The sequence below is a fragment of the Conger conger genome, chromosome 18, assembly GCF_963514075.1.
Source record: "Conger conger chromosome 18, fConCon1.1, whole genome shotgun sequence".
NCBI classification, from domain to species: domain Eukaryota; kingdom Metazoa; phylum Chordata; class Actinopteri; order Anguilliformes; family Congridae; genus Conger; species Conger conger.
This window is the reverse complement of record NC_083777.1, coordinates 12,347,645-12,366,790: the sequence shown is the minus strand read 5'-3', so window position 1 is coordinate 12,366,790 and position 19,146 is coordinate 12,347,645. Positions and strand designations below refer to the sequence as shown.

At 42.5% G+C, this 19,146-nt stretch overlaps 1 protein-coding gene across 1 annotated transcript in view; it reads right to left on the bottom strand.

The window, feature by feature from the left end:
- Positions 1 to 1,376: 1,376 nt before the first annotated feature.
- The window catches only part of LOC133118602 (collagen alpha-1(XVII) chain-like), a 61,551-nt gene continuing 43,781 nt past the window's right edge, over positions 1,377 to 19,146 (bottom strand). Inside the window, exons 21-47 of the mRNA XM_061228711.1 lie at positions 18,504 to 18,539; positions 17,688 to 17,732; positions 17,263 to 17,334; positions 16,811 to 16,846; positions 15,780 to 15,863; positions 14,665 to 14,700; positions 14,175 to 14,249; positions 13,867 to 13,935; positions 13,349 to 13,411; positions 13,118 to 13,180; positions 12,941 to 12,967; positions 12,552 to 12,602; positions 12,288 to 12,359; positions 10,848 to 10,940; positions 10,365 to 10,487; positions 9,884 to 9,994; positions 9,504 to 9,647; positions 8,721 to 8,822; positions 8,339 to 8,482; positions 7,557 to 7,658; positions 7,175 to 7,318; positions 6,543 to 6,686; positions 5,282 to 5,479; positions 4,242 to 4,403; positions 3,591 to 3,671; positions 2,761 to 2,832; positions 1,377 to 2,610 (exon numbers count right to left, since the gene is read on the bottom strand). Of these exons, the coding sequence (XP_061084695.1) occupies positions 2,552 to 2,610; positions 2,761 to 2,832; positions 3,591 to 3,671; positions 4,242 to 4,403; positions 5,282 to 5,479; positions 6,543 to 6,686; positions 7,175 to 7,318; positions 7,557 to 7,658; positions 8,339 to 8,482; positions 8,721 to 8,822; positions 9,504 to 9,647; positions 9,884 to 9,994; positions 10,365 to 10,487; positions 10,848 to 10,940; positions 12,288 to 12,359; positions 12,552 to 12,602; positions 12,941 to 12,967; positions 13,118 to 13,180; positions 13,349 to 13,411; positions 13,867 to 13,935; positions 14,175 to 14,249; positions 14,665 to 14,700; positions 15,780 to 15,863; positions 16,811 to 16,846; positions 17,263 to 17,334; positions 17,688 to 17,732; positions 18,504 to 18,539 (2,408 nt within the window). The 3' untranslated portion in view covers positions 1,377 to 2,551. The remainder of the gene's footprint in view (positions 2,611 to 2,760; positions 2,833 to 3,590; positions 3,672 to 4,241; positions 4,404 to 5,281; positions 5,480 to 6,542; positions 6,687 to 7,174; positions 7,319 to 7,556; positions 7,659 to 8,338; positions 8,483 to 8,720; positions 8,823 to 9,503; positions 9,648 to 9,883; positions 9,995 to 10,364; positions 10,488 to 10,847; positions 10,941 to 12,287; positions 12,360 to 12,551; positions 12,603 to 12,940; positions 12,968 to 13,117; positions 13,181 to 13,348; positions 13,412 to 13,866; positions 13,936 to 14,174; positions 14,250 to 14,664; positions 14,701 to 15,779; positions 15,864 to 16,810; positions 16,847 to 17,262; positions 17,335 to 17,687; positions 17,733 to 18,503; positions 18,540 to 19,146) is intronic.

The window sequence follows — 19,146 nt, the reverse complement described above, 5'->3', positions numbered from 1 at the left end:
GAGAAATTGATTGTGTCCTTATTTCAGATCTGTAGGTTAAATCCAAAAGTACATAAATCTGAAGAATTCAGGAACTATTTTCAGAAAGGATCAGCATTCAACGTTTTCCGATTAATCGTAAATACTTAACTATAAAGTCATCACAGGTGTATCTGCTAAATAGTCTGAATTTTCAGGCAGTTAGTGCTTAACTCATGGCAGCAAGTGCTCGTGACTAGTTCATCTCTAATGAGCTTGAACACCTGCATTGATGCTGTATAGTGAGCTATATAAGATGGCTGCCAGCGTGCCAGTCTGGTTTAGTTTTAAAAGCAGTAGCCTGAGCTGCTTGAATATTTTTGAACCCAAAAGGAAAACTTAAATTGAGTGCTGGTATTGTTTGAGTATACTTTTTTTTTTTTTTCATAAAAAAATTAAAAGATTTGTAAAGATTTATGCACCTCGGTTTTAACCTAAAGGGCAGACAATCAATTTCCTTTTAAAATGTGTTATTTTCATATTTCCTAGTGCTTGCTAAAAGCCTACTGTACCTGAAAATAAAGGATCTAATTGGTAGTCCCTCTTATCTTGTACACCTGAGTTAGGTGTGTAAGATTAATTAGGTTCAGTGCTGCACTTCTAAATGCAGTCCAAATCCAAATTATTTAGTTTTACAGGCCTCTGTGTTAGCCCAAAGGGTTGAAATAAATATGATCTATTTAGATTGATGGACTGGCGACCTGTCCAGGGTTTATTCCTGCCTTTCGCCCAATGTATGCTGGGATAGGCTCCAGCCCCCCTGCGACCCTGTTCAGGATAAGCGGATTAAGATAATGGATGGATGGAAGGATCTATTTAGTTTTAGAATGCATGTTGATGTTTGTATTCACTGCCATGGAGGCGCTGATTGGTACTTAGTGGTATTCTCCACTGATTGGCATGTATAGTACATCTGTGGTGATGCTGTAGAATTGGGTATTTAAGACCGAAACAGACAACAAACACCCTTTAACTAATGAAAGCAATATGCTGGAATGGTTTGTATTTTCTAAATGTAGGTTTGTGAGATAACATCAGCAAATGAAACCTCTTTCTTAAAATAAAAAAGTTCTAAGCTAAGCATAAGTAATGTATTAAACAATGTAGCATTATAGTGTATATTGTACTGGATTAAAGTCTACAAATATTCTGTCAGTACGTGAAGATTAAGTTATTTTAACGCAAATATGCAAAAGCTTGTACCGGAGACAACATTCATACCAAAATAAGCAGATATTTTAAAAATGGTCATTTACTAAAAAATACATTCCAATGTATAAATTTCATTCAGCACAACACTTTACTGGATTTCTCTCCTGTATTCTCCCCAAAGAAAACGTCTGTCCTTCATTACAAAAAACATTTCAGTTCTTTTCTTTAATTACAATGTGAATTTCACGTATACTGAAAAGGGTTTTTTGTTAATAAAAACATTTAAATTTTGTCTCCCACATATTCCAGTCTTTTTCAGTTACTTGGCAATGACTTTATACTTTTTTGCTTTGACAACAACTCATAATTATCCCACTAAGTGAAATAAGCATTTCTAATCTAATCTTAAATGCAGGAAGGGGTCCTTAAGAGCCTTTTATACTGTTTTGATGTCACGTAAGACATTGGACTGATAGAATAATAATAAGAGAGAAACAGTGTTTCTCTCTTATTATTAGAATTAGAATTATAAAGTTCTAAATGATGTTTCTGACAAAAACGAGTTAGTATCAAACATGTTGTTTATAGGTCACTAAATATGGTGAGCACCAAACTGCAATTAATTCATTGTTATTTAGGTTCTGTATTCTAGCATTTTGAGTTTGAAAGGATACAATGACAATGACTTGGAGACCTTGTAATTCTCAGCTCACAAATTGCCGGTTTAGTTTTTTGACTAATTAATATTAAATAATATATACTTATAAATATAGTTTTTTATATAATAATATATTTCTGTCCTGTCTCACCTGAGAAAAAAATGACAAAGCCATTAAATAATCCAGCAGGCTGATGTGGCAGTGTACTTATAAGAGCTGTGTCTTTAGTAAAACTCCTTGATATGACATCAAAACAGTACTGAGAGCTGTTTGACTTCAACCTGTATTTTCAAATGTGTGCATTTAAAAGCAAAAAAAGACAAATTAATACTAAAAACATAAAAGTTAAGTGCATGTGATGACTGAAACATGTCTTTTGCAAACATGTAACTACACATTTGTGCAATTTATTTCTAAATATTCTAAAATCTCATATTTCTAAATAACATGCATAATGAAAAGCTTTGTCTGCCAGAGACCTAGATAGTATGTAAAGGAGAAAAAACACCTTGATATTCCAAAAATGTTAAAGTATACTTTTGGTCAAGCAGTACCTGTAAAAAAAGGTTATAAACTTGTATAAACGAGTAAGCTTTCGCTAAGGATTAATGTGGTACTGGTACTTCAAGGCACTGCTACAGCATATATGGAATGATAACTTGTAGGGAAAGATGGTGGGCTGGTCACTGGTTAAAATACCCAGAAGATGAAAGCATAACCCCTTAAACACCAACACTTCTCCTCTTCCTCAGCCTCTTACTCACAACCACCAGTGACTCTCCTGAAAGGAGAGAAATTATTCAGGTACCAACTTTAAAAAAGCAGGATTCACAAAACAGTTAATTCCCCAAAGCAAATTCCCACAGGTGTGAGACTGTCAGTGAGGTACATTTATTTCAAAAAAATGACAAAAACTGAGCTGTTTACATACCTTTCTCACCCTTCTGTCCATGGTAGCCTGGTATTCCTGTTTCTCCCCGAAAGCCTTGTGGTCCCATGTCACCTGTATTCAGTAAAGACCACAGTACCTATCTTAAACTTGTTCAGTAAAGAGCACAGTACCTGTATTAAAACATCCTCAGGCTACATGTAGAACTCATCCTAAACGGCTGTACAATTCAGCTTCAATTACAGATACTGTAGAATTCATTTTAAATGACTGTTATGGGTGGCTGTGGTTATGAAACGGGAAATGTTTTTCCCAAAGTCTGTATTTCGGGGTTTTCGTGGTCTGATCTGAGGCTCGTGGGTGGATCCAGCTCCTTGTTAATTGGTTGATGGGTCGGTTTGATTTGAGCCACCTGTGGCTAATCAGCCACAGGGTATATTAGCTTGCTTTTAGTCCAAGTTCTTTTGGGAACTGAGAGTGGTAATGGTGAGGAGTGTGGCTCCTGGTAATTTTTTGGGTTTTTAGTTTTAGTTTCTCTTAAAGAAAGAAAAAAAGTTCATTTTGAGTTTTATGAAATAAAAATTGAAGAAAGGGAACCATTAAGGTCTCCATTTCTCCACTCTCATTCTCGTTTGAGATCTGGACCCCCCCCCCACGGTCTCATCTTAGACGCCATCATAATGGTGTCTTTCAGAAACCCTTTTCCTTCAATGTAATTTTAGAGGGGACTGATTTGTTTAGTTCCCAGTAGGGCACACACTTCTGATGGATGAGAATGTAACACAACATATACAGCACAACTAATTTTAACAGTATAACCATGGATATTGATGATATTCAAAATGAAGTAATAATATGTAGTGTTCCAGTACCTTTTTCTCCCCTGGGTCCAGTATATCCCCTCTCTCCTTTCTGCCCTGGTCGCCCCGGAGAGCCTGCTATGGAGCCGTGCACTGTGGAGGAATAAAGCCTTCAGTGTGACCCCTGAGAGAAGAGAACCCAAGGCCTAGCCCTGCTTTTTCCTCTCTGAACTAGTCTTCAAACACAACCTGTCTGACTTCAACATATGAAATTATTCCAAACTTGAATGACTTTTGTCAGCCTGAGTGCACACAAGGGCTAAAGTGTCTCGATTAAACCACGACATGAAATGATCGTGACCGTGTTGACTGAATAATTGGGTTGACTGTGGTGAGAATACATATTCTCATTCCCATCTTTTTTGAGATATGGATGCATTATGTACATTACATTTCAGAGATTTCAGGATTATATTAACATGCATTTACTCAATTTTGAGAGGTTGCTGTGTACTTTTCCAATGCTCGTAGTGTACATCATTTAGTCCTCTCTCACTCTTACACAGTGAAGCCACTGATACAAGCACATTTGTAGCATATCTCCAAACTGAGTCTGATTCTGCCTTTCAAGGATAAACAACAAACCACATTGTTATATTTTTTCCTTGAGAGTGTTGTATTTCTGACAGGCCTGAGTGTGCAGGGTTTGTGGTTTTTACTCACACTTTATGTAGTCTATGAGCTGTGTCGTGTTGCCATAGGACCCATGGTACTGGCTGTGTCCTGGGGGGCCGGGAGGTCCGGGGGGCCCTGGGGGACCTTGGACCCCCCCTGATTGTACACGTCGAGTGACATCATAGATGACGTCCTGTAGGAGACCCTGAGCTAAGGGACGACAGAATGGGGAGATAGGTTAGGGCCATGAATCCATCATTACAATACATTACAACATTACAGATGCGTGGAAACGCATCCATTAGAGTTATGTGAGCTTGAGAATCCGCTTCTAACATTGAGTGTGGGGTAGTGGGGGGTAAGTATGGAGCACTGTATTCCTAGATCTTCTTTCGCTGTTTCAAATGAATACTATTATTGCAGTTGGCTATACAAGGCCAGAGGATATAGTCATTTTTTCAGTACTGAATAAATGATAAAAAAACATATCTTCTTCTGTCCCTCACAGTATGTTTATTGGGTCATTTTGTCACTATTGGGGATACAAAATGGCTGCCGCACTGACCAGGCCAGCACTGGAAACTGCTGTAGATGTCCTCTAGGTACGGTTCCACACAGAGCCACAAGCAGCTATACTGCACTTATACCACAAGTCAGCGTGATGTCACAACAGCAAAGAATTTACTTCCGGGTGAATAATGACTCTGGCTCTGCTACCAACTGACGTTGAGGAATATGAATAGCAGGCGGTATTTTCCATGTCATTTAATAATGTCAATGTTGGATATTTAAAAACGAATTTGGTAAAACATGACAAAATGGTTTTATTGATATAATTTATATGATATGGTCTAGTTAGCTAATGTAATGTGAACATTAGTTGTCAGCACCCCCTATCATTGTAGCGAACATTAGCTAGCCAACATCATTAACACAAGCAACTAGTGCTACTAGCTAGCATTATTGGAACCCCTATTACTGTAACGTTGCCAACATACAAGGTCAGATTTTTTTTGGGGTTTACAAACATTCTGATCTGTCCTATACTGAGCAACCGTTTCCATAGTGGAGCACTGGACTGGACTTACTCTTGATGTAGTCGGTCACCTTCACAGCCATGTTAGAGTAGTCCAGGCTCTCCGTCCGTTGGCTCCCGTGGGAGTATCGGTGGCTGGAGCCCTGGGTGTGACTGTAGCCTGGTTCCCCGCGGTCCCCTTTCGGTCCCTGCAGTCCCGGGTGGCCAGGGGCCCCTGGGGGCCCGATGATAAACTGCCGCATGCTGTCACCTGAGAAAAGGTGAAACTGTCAGCCAGGCCCAGCACTGCCCCACCTCACACAGAGAACCAGGCCCATCACTGCCCCACCTCACACAGAGAACCAGGCCCAGCACTGCTCCACCTCACACAGAGAACCAGGCCCAGCACTGCCCCACCTCACACAGAGAACCAGGCCCATCACTGCCTCACCTCACACAGAGAACCAGGCCCAGCACTGCCTCACCTCACACAGAGAACCAGGCCCAGCACTGCCCCACCTCACACAGAGAACCAGGCCCAGCACTGCCCCACCTCACACAGAGAACCAGGCCCATCACTGCCCCACCTCACACAGAGAACCAGGCCCATCACTGCCCCACCTCACACAGAGAACCAGGCCCATCACTGCCTCACCTCACACAGAGAACCAGGCCCAGCACTGCCCCACCTCACACAGAGAACCAGGCCCAGCACTGCCCCACCTCACACAGAGAACCAGGCCCATCACTGCCCCACCTCACACAGAGAACCAGGCCCATCACTGCCCCACCTCACACAGAGAACCAGGCCCATCACTGCCCCACCTCACACAGAGAACCAGGCCCAGCACTGCCCCACCTCACACAGAGAACCAGACCCATCACTGCCCCACCTCACACAGAGAACCAGACCCATCACTGCCCAACCTCACACAGAGAACCAGACCCATCACTGCCCTACCTCACACAGAGAACCAGGCAGCGTGGACAAACTGCATTCATCCATTCATTAACCAGCGAACAACTTGTCACGTACAATCACGGCTAGACCAAAGGCAGTGACAGAAACAGAGACAATCACAACAATCTCAGAATAATCCATTTAAGGGTACAAGCAGGTAAAGATGAGTGAGAGGAACAGACTGGTTGATACTAATGGAAGGAGTGTGTCTGTTAAAAGGATGCAGGCTGAAAAATTATTGGCATTTATTTGCCAACACTAACATGCAAATATATTGTACACAGACCGACAGGTGGTGACTAGATTGTGCTAGCTAGTGTGGAACACATCTACAGGATCTACTGGCTAACTGGACAGAAGATGGCAGACTCACTTCTGAGATACTCCTGGAGCTGGGTGCGAATCAGACTGCTCCTCTGCGTGTTTTCCGTCAGGGACACGAAGCTCGGGGTGTCCCCAGGAGGCCCCTGAGGGCCCTGGGGGCCAGGGGGTCCAGGGGGACACTTAAATCCAGAATCTGGAAAAATAAAAAAAAGATATTTTGGAATAATTTAGAAAATGAAACCTTTTTGTAATTACTCAAAATATTTTTAAATTTAAAATATTTTCAAAGCTCTGACCAGACACAGCAGGTCAATAATAGTGAGGTAAACTGCTGGTTTCAGTCAGGAGTGGAACAGGTGAACATGACACCATTATCAAGACACTTTCCACTACTACTACAACCTTCAAATACATTACACACACAACACTGCTTTTGTCTTTTGAGAGAATTTGTGCATTCGTGGGTGGGTATGCTAACCTATTCAATGCGAACACAAATACAAAAGTAAACAAATGAAGGAAGAAAGTAAGATGGACATCTGAGTTTAACAAAGCTGCTGAAGACCCAGTCAGAGCCTGGCTCAGAAGTTGCCTCACAGATAAAGAGGCAGCTGCGATATCTTTAAAGTGAAAATGGCCGTGGAACAGCCATGGTAATGATGTGGGAAACGGCTGACTCACTCTGCAGGTACTGCCGGATGTCCTCCAGGCTGTAACTCGAGGTGCCTGTGGATGATCCCGCTGTGCCTGGGGGTCCTGGAGGGCCAGTGTACCCCTGGGGCCCCTGGGGCCCCGGCGGGCCCCTCGACCCATGAAACTCGGGCCCTTGAGAAAGAAGCAGAGAAGACTTTAGGATGGCATGGACATAGATGCTTGCACAAAGGTGGAGGCCACCACACTCACTGTCCTGGTCTCTATGTGGAAACATTAATCGCTCGGATTCATGGATCTAATAAAAAATTAGATGCCTGGCATTCAGCATATCCCAGAATTAAAATGGAGATGCAACAAGGTAAATGCAGGTGACGTGCAGATACAGATAAGGTATAATGCTGACTCGTACTTTGAAGCAGGGTAGTGATGTCACCGCAGGAGCCAGGCAGGCCAGGAGATCCAGGAGATCCGGGGGCCCCTGGAGGTCCTTGTATGTTCGGCATCCCGTGTTCTGAGGAGAGGGTGCAAGCCCAGGCAATGCTGAATTTAAGACCGACCATGAGGGCAACATCGGCCATTTTTTAATCTTTTTTAAGAACAGAAACCATCTGGAACTGTGACTCCCTTGCATTCAAATATGTTTACTGCTCAAGGAAATCCCAACACATAGTCCTTCATAATAACTGTTCGAAAGAGAAGCAAGCATACAGATAAAAAAACACATTTTTCAAGTAATCAAGAGTTTGAGAGGGTATGTTTTTTTTTTTTTAATTAAAAATATTTTCAAAGCTCTGACCAGACACAGCAGGTCAGTAATAGTGAGGTAAACTGCTGGTTTCAGTCAGGAGTGGAACAGGTGAACATGACATCATTATCAAGACACTTTCCACTACTACTACAACCTTCAAATACATTACACACACAACACTGCTTTTGTCTTTTGAGAGAATTTGTGCATTTGTGGGTGGGTATGCTAACCTATGCAATGCTAACACAAATACAAAAATAAACAAATGAAGGAAGAAAGTAAGATGAACATCTGAGTTTAACAAAGCTGCTGAAGACCCAGTCAGAGCCTGGCTCAGAAGTGGCGGTATCTTGCTTCACAGATAAAGAGGCAGCTGCAATATCTTTAAAGTGAAAATGGCCGTGGAACAGCCATGGTAATGATGTGGGAAACGGCTGACTCACTCTGCAGGTACTGCCGGATGTCCTCCAGGCTGTAACTTGAGGTGCCTGTGGATGATCCCGCTGTGCCTGGGGGTCCTGGAGGGCCAGTGTACCCCTGGGGCCCCTGGGGCCCCGGCGGGCCCCTCGACCCATGAAACTCGGGCCCTTGAGAAAGAAGCAGAGAAGACTTTAGGATGGCATGGACATAGATGCTTGCACAAAGGTGGAGGCCACCACACTCACTGTCCTGGTCTCTATGTGGAAACATTAATCGCTCGGATTCATGGATCTAATAAAAAATTAGATGCCTGGCATTCAGCATATCCCAGAATGAAAATGGAGATGCAACAAGGTAAATGCAGGTGACGTGCAGATACAGATAAGGTATAATGCTGACTCGTACTTTGAAGCAGGGTAGTGATGTCACCGCAGGAGCCAGGCAGGCCAGGAGATCCAGGAGATCCGGGGGCCCCTGGAGGTCCTTGTATGTTCGGCATCCCGTGTTCTGAGGAGAGGGTGCAAGCCCAGGCAATGCTGAATTTAAGACCGACCATGAGGGCAACATCGGCCATTTTTTAATCTTTTTTAAGAACAGAAACCATCTGGAACTGTGACTCCCTTGCATTCAAATATGTTTACTGCTCAAGGAAATCCCAACACATAGTCCTTCATAATAACTGTTCGAAAGAGAAGCAAGCATACAGATAAAAAAACACATTTTTCAAGTAATCAAGAGTTTGAGAGGGTATGTTTTTTTTTTTTTTTATTAAAAATATTTTCAAAGCTCTGACCAGACACAGCAGGTCAGTAATAGTGAGGTAAACTGCTGGTTTCAGTCAGGAGTGGAACAGGTGAACATGACATCATTATCAAGACACTTTCCACTACTACTACAACCTTCAAATACATTACACACACAACACTGCTTTTGTCTTTTGAGAGAATTTGTGCATTTGTGGGTGGGTATGCTAACCTATGCAATGCTAACACAAATACAAAAATAAACAAATGAAGGAAGAAAGTAAGACGAACATCTGAGTTTAACAAAGCTGCTGAAGACCCAGTCAGAGCCTGGCTCAGAAGTGGCGGTATCTTGCTTCACAGATAAAGAGGCAGCTGCGATATCTTTTAAGTGAAAATGGCCGTGGAACAGCCATGGTAATGATGTGGGAAACTGCTGACTCACTCTGCAGGTAATGCCAGATGTCCTCCAGGCTGTAACTCCAGGTGCCTGTGGATGATCCCGCTGTGCCTGGGGGTCCTGGAGGGCCAGTGTACCCCTGGGGCCCCTGGGGCCCCGGCGGGCCCCTTAACCCATGAAACTCGGGCCCTTGAAAGAAGCAGAGAAGACTTTAGGATGGCATGGACATAGATGCTTGCACAAAGGTGGAGGCCACCACACTCACTGTCCTGGTCTCTATGTGGAAACATTAATCGCTCGGATTCATGGATCTAATAAAAAATTAGATGCCTGGCATTCAGCATATCCCAGAATGAAAATGGAGATGCAACAAGGTAAATGCAGGTGACGTGCAGACACAAATATGGTATAATGCTGACTTGTACTTTGAAGCAGGGTAGTGATGTCACCGCAGGAGCCAGGCAGGCCAGGAGATCCAGGAGATCCAGGAGATCCGGGAGCCCCTGGAGGTCCTTGTATGTTCAGCATCCCATGTTCTGAGGAGAGGGTGCAAGCCCAGGCAATGCTGAATTTAAGACCGACCATGAGGGCAACATCGGCCATTTTTTAATCTCTTTTAAGAACAGAAGCCATCTGGAACTCCCTTGCATTCAAATATGTTTACTGCACAAGGAAATCCCAACACATAGTCCTTCATAATAACTGTTAGAAAGAGAAGCAAGCATACAGATAAAAAAATTTTTTCAAGTAATCAAGAGTTTTAGAGGGTATGTGTAGAGGGTATCACACTCTCTTTATATTGATTATACCGGTTGAAATCAAATGAAATAATCTTCCATGTCAAGAACATCTTTTGTCAAACCTTATTTATGTTGTAGTTTGCTGATAGCAGACCACTGCACCTACCGTTCATAAGCCTTAGGATACGCTCGGCCAGCTCCTTGGTGTCATAACAGACATAACCGCAACCACTTCCTGGAGGGCCAGGCGGGCCTGGGGGGCCCGTCACATACCGACGCACTTCGTCCCCTGGAGAAAAAACACCAAAGAGAAAACCTTAATCCAGGAACTCCCACAATTCTCCAAACATGACCTCACCCAAGTGTGCATTAATATAGCAGGCCTTCTCATCTGTGTACTGTGATATACATTCAATTTCTATTAAATGCATTTGTATAGCGCTTTTTACAACACAAATTGTCACAAAGCAGCTTTACGAAGAACCCAGGCCTGAGACCCCCTCAGAGCAGTATACAGTATATACATAATGTCACCCAACCAGTTCTACATGTAATACAGAGAATATAATATTCATATGTCACTGCCCCAACACCCAACAACCCCTCACACATATACATACACACACACACACACACACACAATACTCACTCTGTAGAAGCAGAATGATGTCATTGACAGACATGGAGCCAGGGGCACCAGGAGGGCCTGGGGGTCCAGGGGCTCCACTGATGTAACCTGAGCCTGATACACACATGATCACATTAATGTTACAGAGAGAAGTGTGTTCATTCATGTGTTCATTTACACAGCATTAAACTGGGGATAACTTGTATGAATGTTCATGATATCTTGCACAGCAATGAAATATACTTGAAAATACAGACTTGAAAGTATTTTTTTAAATATAATTTATAAAGTATTTAACAGTCATGCATTTCAAATAACACTGCAATATCTGAAAGCAGAAAAAATGTGTGTATTTGCACATATATTGTAAAGTCTTATAATATCTTGGAAAGACCACTTAAACCTGGGGTCCCGGGGGGGCCGATCAGAGATGACCTGATTGTATCACCTGCAAGGGACATCTCCTCTGTGACACTGCATTCCACCACCCCCTCATCCCCTCTGACCAAACACATCTTTCCATAGAGTCTTTTGCCATATAAAAAATACTAAAAACAAGAATATTTATACCAAAGGTGGTTGCAAGGCACTACAATAACATGTTGAAAAGTGAAAAATTATTTCCAACAGCTGATCTCAGAAGAACATTCATATATGCACACCCATAACTGACTTGTTTTTCAGACAATTACAAGGTTTGCAGTGCTAGAGGATTTCTGGTTTCATATCATATTTATATTTTTTATTTATTATGATATTGCACCTTCTCAGGCATTTTTGAGAAATGATGAAAAGCCATGTTTGAAAAATGACACGTAAAATTTTAAGTAAATGGAGGACACAGGTGGATGACCGAATCAACTGAAGAAAGGAAAATGGTTTGAGTTTTGTTTTGTTGTTGTTGCTTTCCCCCTCCTCTTGAAGACCCAAGTATCCCAGGAGCACCTGGTACTCCAGCATCGCCTGGGAACGCACAACAGTAACAACTCAGAGAGAGACAACACTAACACCACAACAGGCCCAGCCATAACTGAGGGCTGCAGGCCTGGAACCTCCAGTGGATATCCAGAGTTAGGCTCAGCCTCCTGTCCAACTATCCCTTGCATATCCCTGCTGAAAAAAAAACAGCACAAGCTAGGTTTTGATATAGCTGGTAGCTGGTTGACCAGTTCAGACCAGCTCCTAGCTTGATATGGTTTGACCAGTTCAAGCTCTGTTCTGAAACAGACAGGCTACCAGCACTAGCTAGTTGACCAGCTCATACCCAGCTAGACCAACTTCATGACCAGTTCAATTTTCAAGCTAATCAAGCTGGCATAGCTAGATTTTACAGCAGAGAGACCCAGAGTTCGTTTTGACAAACTATCCAGTAGAACCTTGCTATAGTCCATTTCTAAACCACAGACACACTGACAGGAATAGATAAGGGTATGTAAGGTATGGTTAGAGCGCTTTGCATACCTTTAGTTCCCTGCGGGCCAACAGGGCCCCTCGCTCCCATCGGACCGACTGGTCCCGGAGGCCCAGGTGCCCCTGGAGAAGTGTGGAATAAATAACATTACACCATCATATATTTTCTTATGTACACAGATAAGCAATTATTATTATTTTCTCCTTGCCTACCCAATCATATACAGTATGCTCATTGACGATTTATAATGCAAGGCTTTCGACTTACTAGTTGCAGTTTTTGACAAACTAGACAGCTGAGCAAGTCTGACTCACCTTCGTAGGTTCTGCCTGGAATCCCTGGAGCACCAGGTGGGCCTGCTTCCCCTGAACAATGAGGAAAAATATACACAGTGACCTCTGACCTCTGAGCACTTGACCTGCCAAAATATTTGGTTCAGAAAAGGTGTGTAGAGATGCACAATATCTCTGTCTCATGTAATTAGAAGCCTCATTCACCTGCTGCTTATAAACAAGCATCAACACTGAGGTCTGTTCACCTTTCAGGGAGGTGTAGATCTTACTGTCAGAGCCAAAAAAATAAATGTCTGTCATGTCACTTTTAACTATCGACCCCTAATCACATTGGGAAATGTAAGCAAATTGGTGAACATTTGTGAAAGTACAGCATTTATGCAGGTCTGTGCCACGGGAATGGGGTTTACCTTGATATCCCCTTGCTCCTTGGTTACCTGCAAAAGTAATGGAGAAACAGTATGATTGCTCCTGAAATGAATAGTGTATCCTTACAACACCACTGACAATAAGATAAGGCGGAAGGGAGATTATGCTGAGCGTGCAAGCATGGAGAACAGCGTTTTTGGGTCTGGAGAGGAGCCTACCCTGCGATCCTTTCTGCCCAGGTGCCCCAGAAGAGCCGGGGGAGCCTGGAGACCCAGAGAAGCCTGGAGGTCCAGCAGGTCCAGAGTATCCAGAGTAATGGGTTTATGAAGAAAAAACAGAATATACTGTCAGCCTGCAGCCACCTGGACTGATGATACTATGATGTTCCTGAAGGAACAGTTCTCAGAGGTAAATAGGTAAAGAGTTTAGCCCTTTGGTCTCTTTCCTACCAGCTGTGCCTACATGTTTTCCAGGCTCTCCTATTTCTCCCCTAGGGCCCGGTAATCCCACACCTAGGATAAAGAAACATCAGCAAAAGGTGTGTGATATCACTGCAGGTGATATTTACAAACATTTGTTCACTACAAAGTTTCTCATTTGTTTACACTCTGGCCTTCTACAAGTTTTGGGCTTCTACAAGTGCTTAAGGTACGACTGAGCAGCCTTGTGTGGAGCAAGTTCTATGACTTTGGTGGTCGTAAACAAGAATGAACTGGAGGAACTGATCATGGACCAATGGGAGGGGAGGGAGGGGTAGGTCGAGTTGGTAAGCACGGGCCAGGGAACCAGTGCAAGAACAACAGCAACAAAAAAGCTATTCACACCGTGTGAATACTGCACTATTAAAATGTCTTAAAAAAAATAAATAAAATAAATGTTTGAAGCCTGAATTGTGTGGCCCATGGTTGGTTGATGCCAGCAGATATCTCTGGCCCTGTGAATGTGTTTTTTAATGAAATGGACTTACCTGGCCCTCCTGGAGGACCTGGGGGGCCGGGGGGACCCTGGGGACCACATGCACCTGACCTGGGCTCTCCTGGGGAGGACGACAACACTCAAATGATGACGCTATGAACTTCTTAACAGACTTTTGGCAGAAGCGCTGCTAATTCTGTAGGTGTAGGGGAGCCCTGGAGAAGCAGTTAGTTCATCTGCTCTAATGAAGTTGCAGTCTCATGAAGAGACCACACAGGACCGTGGTTTTTCAGCAGCAGGGTTGAGGACTCCTGCTGGTGATATCAGTAGGATGAGGAAGGATAGTTTTGGTGGGGGTACCTGCAGGCCCCGGGGGTCCAGGGGGTCCGGGGGGCCCCGCTTGCCCTGGCTGTCCTGGTTGACCTGGTTGTTCTGCTGAGAAAACAATGGGGTGGGGGGCAGAAAAGATGAGGGCAAAGCACTTCTCCACTCAAAGCAGGACTAAAGGGTTAAAGTAATAAAGCACTTGGGGCCACCATTTTGTTTCCCCTTGTTATATCGCATGGTACTTCAGTCAGTCATCTTCTTTGTCAAGCCACTTCTCAAACAATTATCCCATTTGCACGAACTAAATCACATAAGCTGATTAAAGAAATTGGCATTAATTAAGCACAGACAATGATTGCCGATCTTCACAAGCGACACACGCACATTAAATTCAGTTGGATTACTTTGAACTGTTCAGGTGACAGTTGCGATTATCACACATTTTAGACATTGCCGATATCTGTTATCCTCAAGGTCTACAAGTGGCCATGCACATCAATCCAGGGAATAAAAGATGACTTACCAATCTGACCAGGAAGTCCAGCAGGGCCAATGGGTCCTTAAAGAACAAAATAAAGAGCATCACTGACAAGGAAGGACAATGGCTGCCTTTGTTTTTCCAGTTTCAGGTTTCCAGGTTATTTGCCACATGCACAGTACAAAGTAGCAGCAGATGGAATTGAAGTGCTTAATCTGAAAATTCTACAGCAACGTACAATAAACATAAGTATGAATGAACTAAAACTGTTCATTAAACAAGTACGTCAATCAAATTATACACTCAGTGAGCACTTATTTATTAGACATATTTTACTTATTGGTCTTCTGTTATGGTAGCCTGTCCACGTTGAGGTTTGTGTTCAGAGATACTCTTCTGCATACCACTGTTGTAATGCATGGTGTCAGCTTCAACCAGTCTGGCCATTCTCCTCTGACCTCTCTCATTAACAGTGTGTTTTTGCCCACAGAACTGCTGCTCAATGGATGTTTTTGGTGTTTCGCACCATTCTCTGCAAACTCTACAGACTGTTGTACATGGAAATCCCAGGAGATCAGCAGTTTCTGAGATACTCAAACCACTATATCTGGCACCAACAATCATTCCATAATCAAAGTTACTTAGATCACATTTCTTCCCTATTCTAATATTTGGTCTGAAACCGCAGCTGAACCTCTTGACCATGTCTGCATACTTTTAGGCATTTAGTAATTGGCTGATGAAATGTTTGCATTGACAAGCTGGTGTACAGCTCTACCTAATAAATTGCTCACTGAGTGTATACAGTAAATGTAATGTGACTATACAAGACAGTACAAGACCAGTGCAAATAGTGATGTGGGATTTGGGGAGTGAGATCAAATATTAAATCAAATATACCATTTGAGGTGTGAGATCAATATGTGGAATATGTAGCACAGAGGTCTACTGAATATAATTACAAGAAAAAATGGGTTGTGTAAAAGACATCATGTATCCAAAGTCCAAAGGGATAGGGATGACACATGAAAATGAGGTCATTAGCTCATTTACATTGATGTGGAAACTGTCAATGAAAATGTTGATTAATGTGCACTGTCTCTGATAAATAAAATAAATCAATCAATCAACTTAAGAAAAGAAAAACAGCTTTTTCTGACCTGACAGTCCTGGGGACCCAGCAGGGCCAGCCGGTCCTGGGCTCCCAGGGGGTCCAGGAATACTCACAGAGTTAGAGCCGGTGCCTGAGAGAACACGACCACAACATCCTCGGTATCACACATAACATAACATAATGACGACAGGCCATTCAGCCCAGCAATGCTCGCCTTTTCCTACCCCTGCTCTTACTGCTTAGTTTGTCTAAAAGCAAAATAGTATCTAGCACCTTATCAAGCTTGATCTTGAAAACCCCAAGTGTTTCTGCCTCCACTACATGTCATAGCAAGCTATTCCAACAGTCTTTGCTTATAACTTATTACAATTATATTCATTATCTTTTATACAGGGAATCAATCTGGTTGCCCTTCTTTGAACCTTTTCCAGTGCCTCTATATCTTTATTGTATTGTGGTCCCCATAACTGCACACAATACTCTCAGTGTGGTCTCACAAGGGTATTGAATAAGGTGAGTAGAACTTCCTGGATTACTTTAGTAGATTCCAAACTGTTAGCTAAACCTCCCAGTATTGTATCATCTGCAAGTTGAACTAAAGTACTTTCAATGTCTCTGTCAAGGTCATTTATGTAAATAAGGAAGAACTGTTCCCTGTGGGACTACACTTCCCACAATACCCTGCTCAGATAAGGTCCCTCCTATTATTCTTTGTGTTCCCACTCAAAAATTCATCCATCCATCCATTATCTTTATCCGCTTATCCTGAACAGGGTCACAGGGGGGCTGGAGCCTATCCCAGCAAGTGGTTTATGTCATTCCAACTCCATGTTATATACTGTATCAGCATAAGCCCAAACTCTTTTCTTTTGTAATTATACAACTATCTATGGAACATTTGGCTATCATGAAAATACAATTTTTAAACAACTACCATTGTATGAATTATTAAATGTTCTAGCAATAGCTATTTATTTAAACACCCTTCAAATGCACTATATTGAAAGGATTAAACATTGCACGTAATCTTTTTTTAAATTACACACGGTACATCATGACTAGGAATTACAGTCTTACCTTTAGCTCCAGGCTGGCCAGGATTTCCTGCTATCCCTGGAATAAGATCATTTCTGTGAGACTGACTTTTAGAACAGTGCAAATATTACATTTATTCATGATATCTGGTCTCAGTGTATTTCATATTGTAGCAATGCTCATATGCCTTATGTCTGCTTGAAATAATAATTACACGCTTCTACAGTCTGTATTAATTTCATATTATACAACACAACCCAATCGCATTGCAAAGGCATGGTCCATATTCTGGCTGAGTGAGTATCAGACTAAACTAGTCACATCCCTGGTGTAAAATCCAGCTATGACCAGCTGAAATACCAGCTACATTGAAATACTGTTGAGAATGGAGCTGGTCTAACTATTGAACCAGCTGCCAGCTTTCACAAAACCTTGATTGAGCTGTTTTTTTCAGCAGGGATGCGCACCTGTATTTAAGCTAAACAGAATTTTACCTGGAGGGCCAACATCGCCTTGAGGTCCAGCTGGACCGCAAATTCCAGGCGGTCCGATCTGTCCTTGGTCACCTTGAGATAGCATACATCAAAACCATGGTAAGTCTGCAGTTAGTCTCATCCAGAAGCAGTCAACTCAGCTGGTATAACAATAAATATTAAACAGAAATATATGCATTAATACATCAGGAACTGTACAGGAACTTGTCACACAGTGATAACAGCAAACATCAGGAAGCCAATTCCTAGTTTGCACATGATGGGTGTGTCAGTCATTTGAACTGACCACAGAATCTTGTCTGCGTTAAAATAATGTCACACTCATCTCTCTGAGTGAAATCCCAGCAGACTTATTTGATCTTTTATCTCTGAAAAGCTTGTGACTCTGTATTTTAGCATGCCATTCCTTTCTCTCTGCTACTCGCCTGCATTTCCTTTGTCCCCTTTCTCTCCAGGTGATCCTGGGTCTCCTAAACAAGACGGGACCACAGACTTCAGTCACAATCACCCACCACAGTCTTCTCCTCCATTTAACTTTGCTATTATGTAGCATGGACCAAACACTGTGACTGAAGACCAACTTTGCTATTATGTAGCATTGACCTTGACTAGGGCTGAAGACTTAGCACCGGATATACACCTGCAGAACCTCGATAACCTTTATCACCCGGATCTCCTGTGATAAAATGTTTGTGTTTGTGAAGAAAACACACATTATCAGAAACACCAATTGGGCAAATACTCACTTAATTGAATTCAAACAGCAAGAGTAAGGCTAAGTGCTGCATTTCAGCCAGGTCCGGCCCTCTAATCCAACTCCAGCCCTGGTTTTCTGTTCTCCCAAGTATTTAGTGCTACTGATTGTCCAGACTCTCTTCGCACCTGACACTCAGGTAAAGGGATGGTGGAAAACCAGCACTTTTGCTTTGTTGTTTGTTTGTTTATTTGTTTGTTAAAAAAAAAAAGAAAAAAAAAAAGATAGGACCTGGTCCTTATCTTTGTTGTACGGGTAGCAATTGAAATTGTACTTCCCTCTAGGGTCTTTCAGCACACTTATCCCTGGTTATGGGTATGCACTTTGTTGTATGTCGCTCTGGATAAGAGCGTCTGCCAAATGCCAATAATGTCATGGAATGTAATGTCAAAATATACACATTTATTGCAAAATATACACATGAAAACCATTCTTAAGGTCTACCAGTGGCCATGCACATCAATCCAGGGAATAAAAGATGACTTACCAATCTGACCAGGAAGTCCAGCAGGGCCAATGGGTCCTTAAAGAACAAAACTAAAGAGCATCACTGACAAAGAAGGACAATGGCTGCCTTTGTTTTTCCAGTTTCAGGTTATTTGCCACATGCACAGTGCACATTAACTAAAACTGTGTTCATTAAACAAGTACGTCAATCAAATTATACACTCAGTGAGCACTTATTAGACATATTTTACTTTAATACTTATTGGTCTTCTGTTATGGTAGCCTGTCCACTTTGAGGTTTGTGTTCAGAGATACTCTTCTGCATACCACTGTTGTAATGCATGGTGTCAGCTTCAACCAGTCTGGCCATTCTCCTCTGACCTCTCTCATTAACAGTGTGTTTTTGCCCACAGAATTGCTGCTCAATGGATGTTTTTTGTGTTTCGCACCATTCTCTGCAAACTCTACAGACTGTTGTACATGGAAATCCCAGGAGATCAGCAGTTTCTGAGATACTCAAACCACTCTATCTGGCACCAATCATTCCATAATCAAAGTTACTGAGATCACATTTCTTCCCCATTCTAACATTTGGTCTGAACAACAGCTGAACCTCTTGACCATGTCTGCATACTTTTAGGCATTTAGTCACTGCCACATAATTGGCTGATGAAATATTTGCA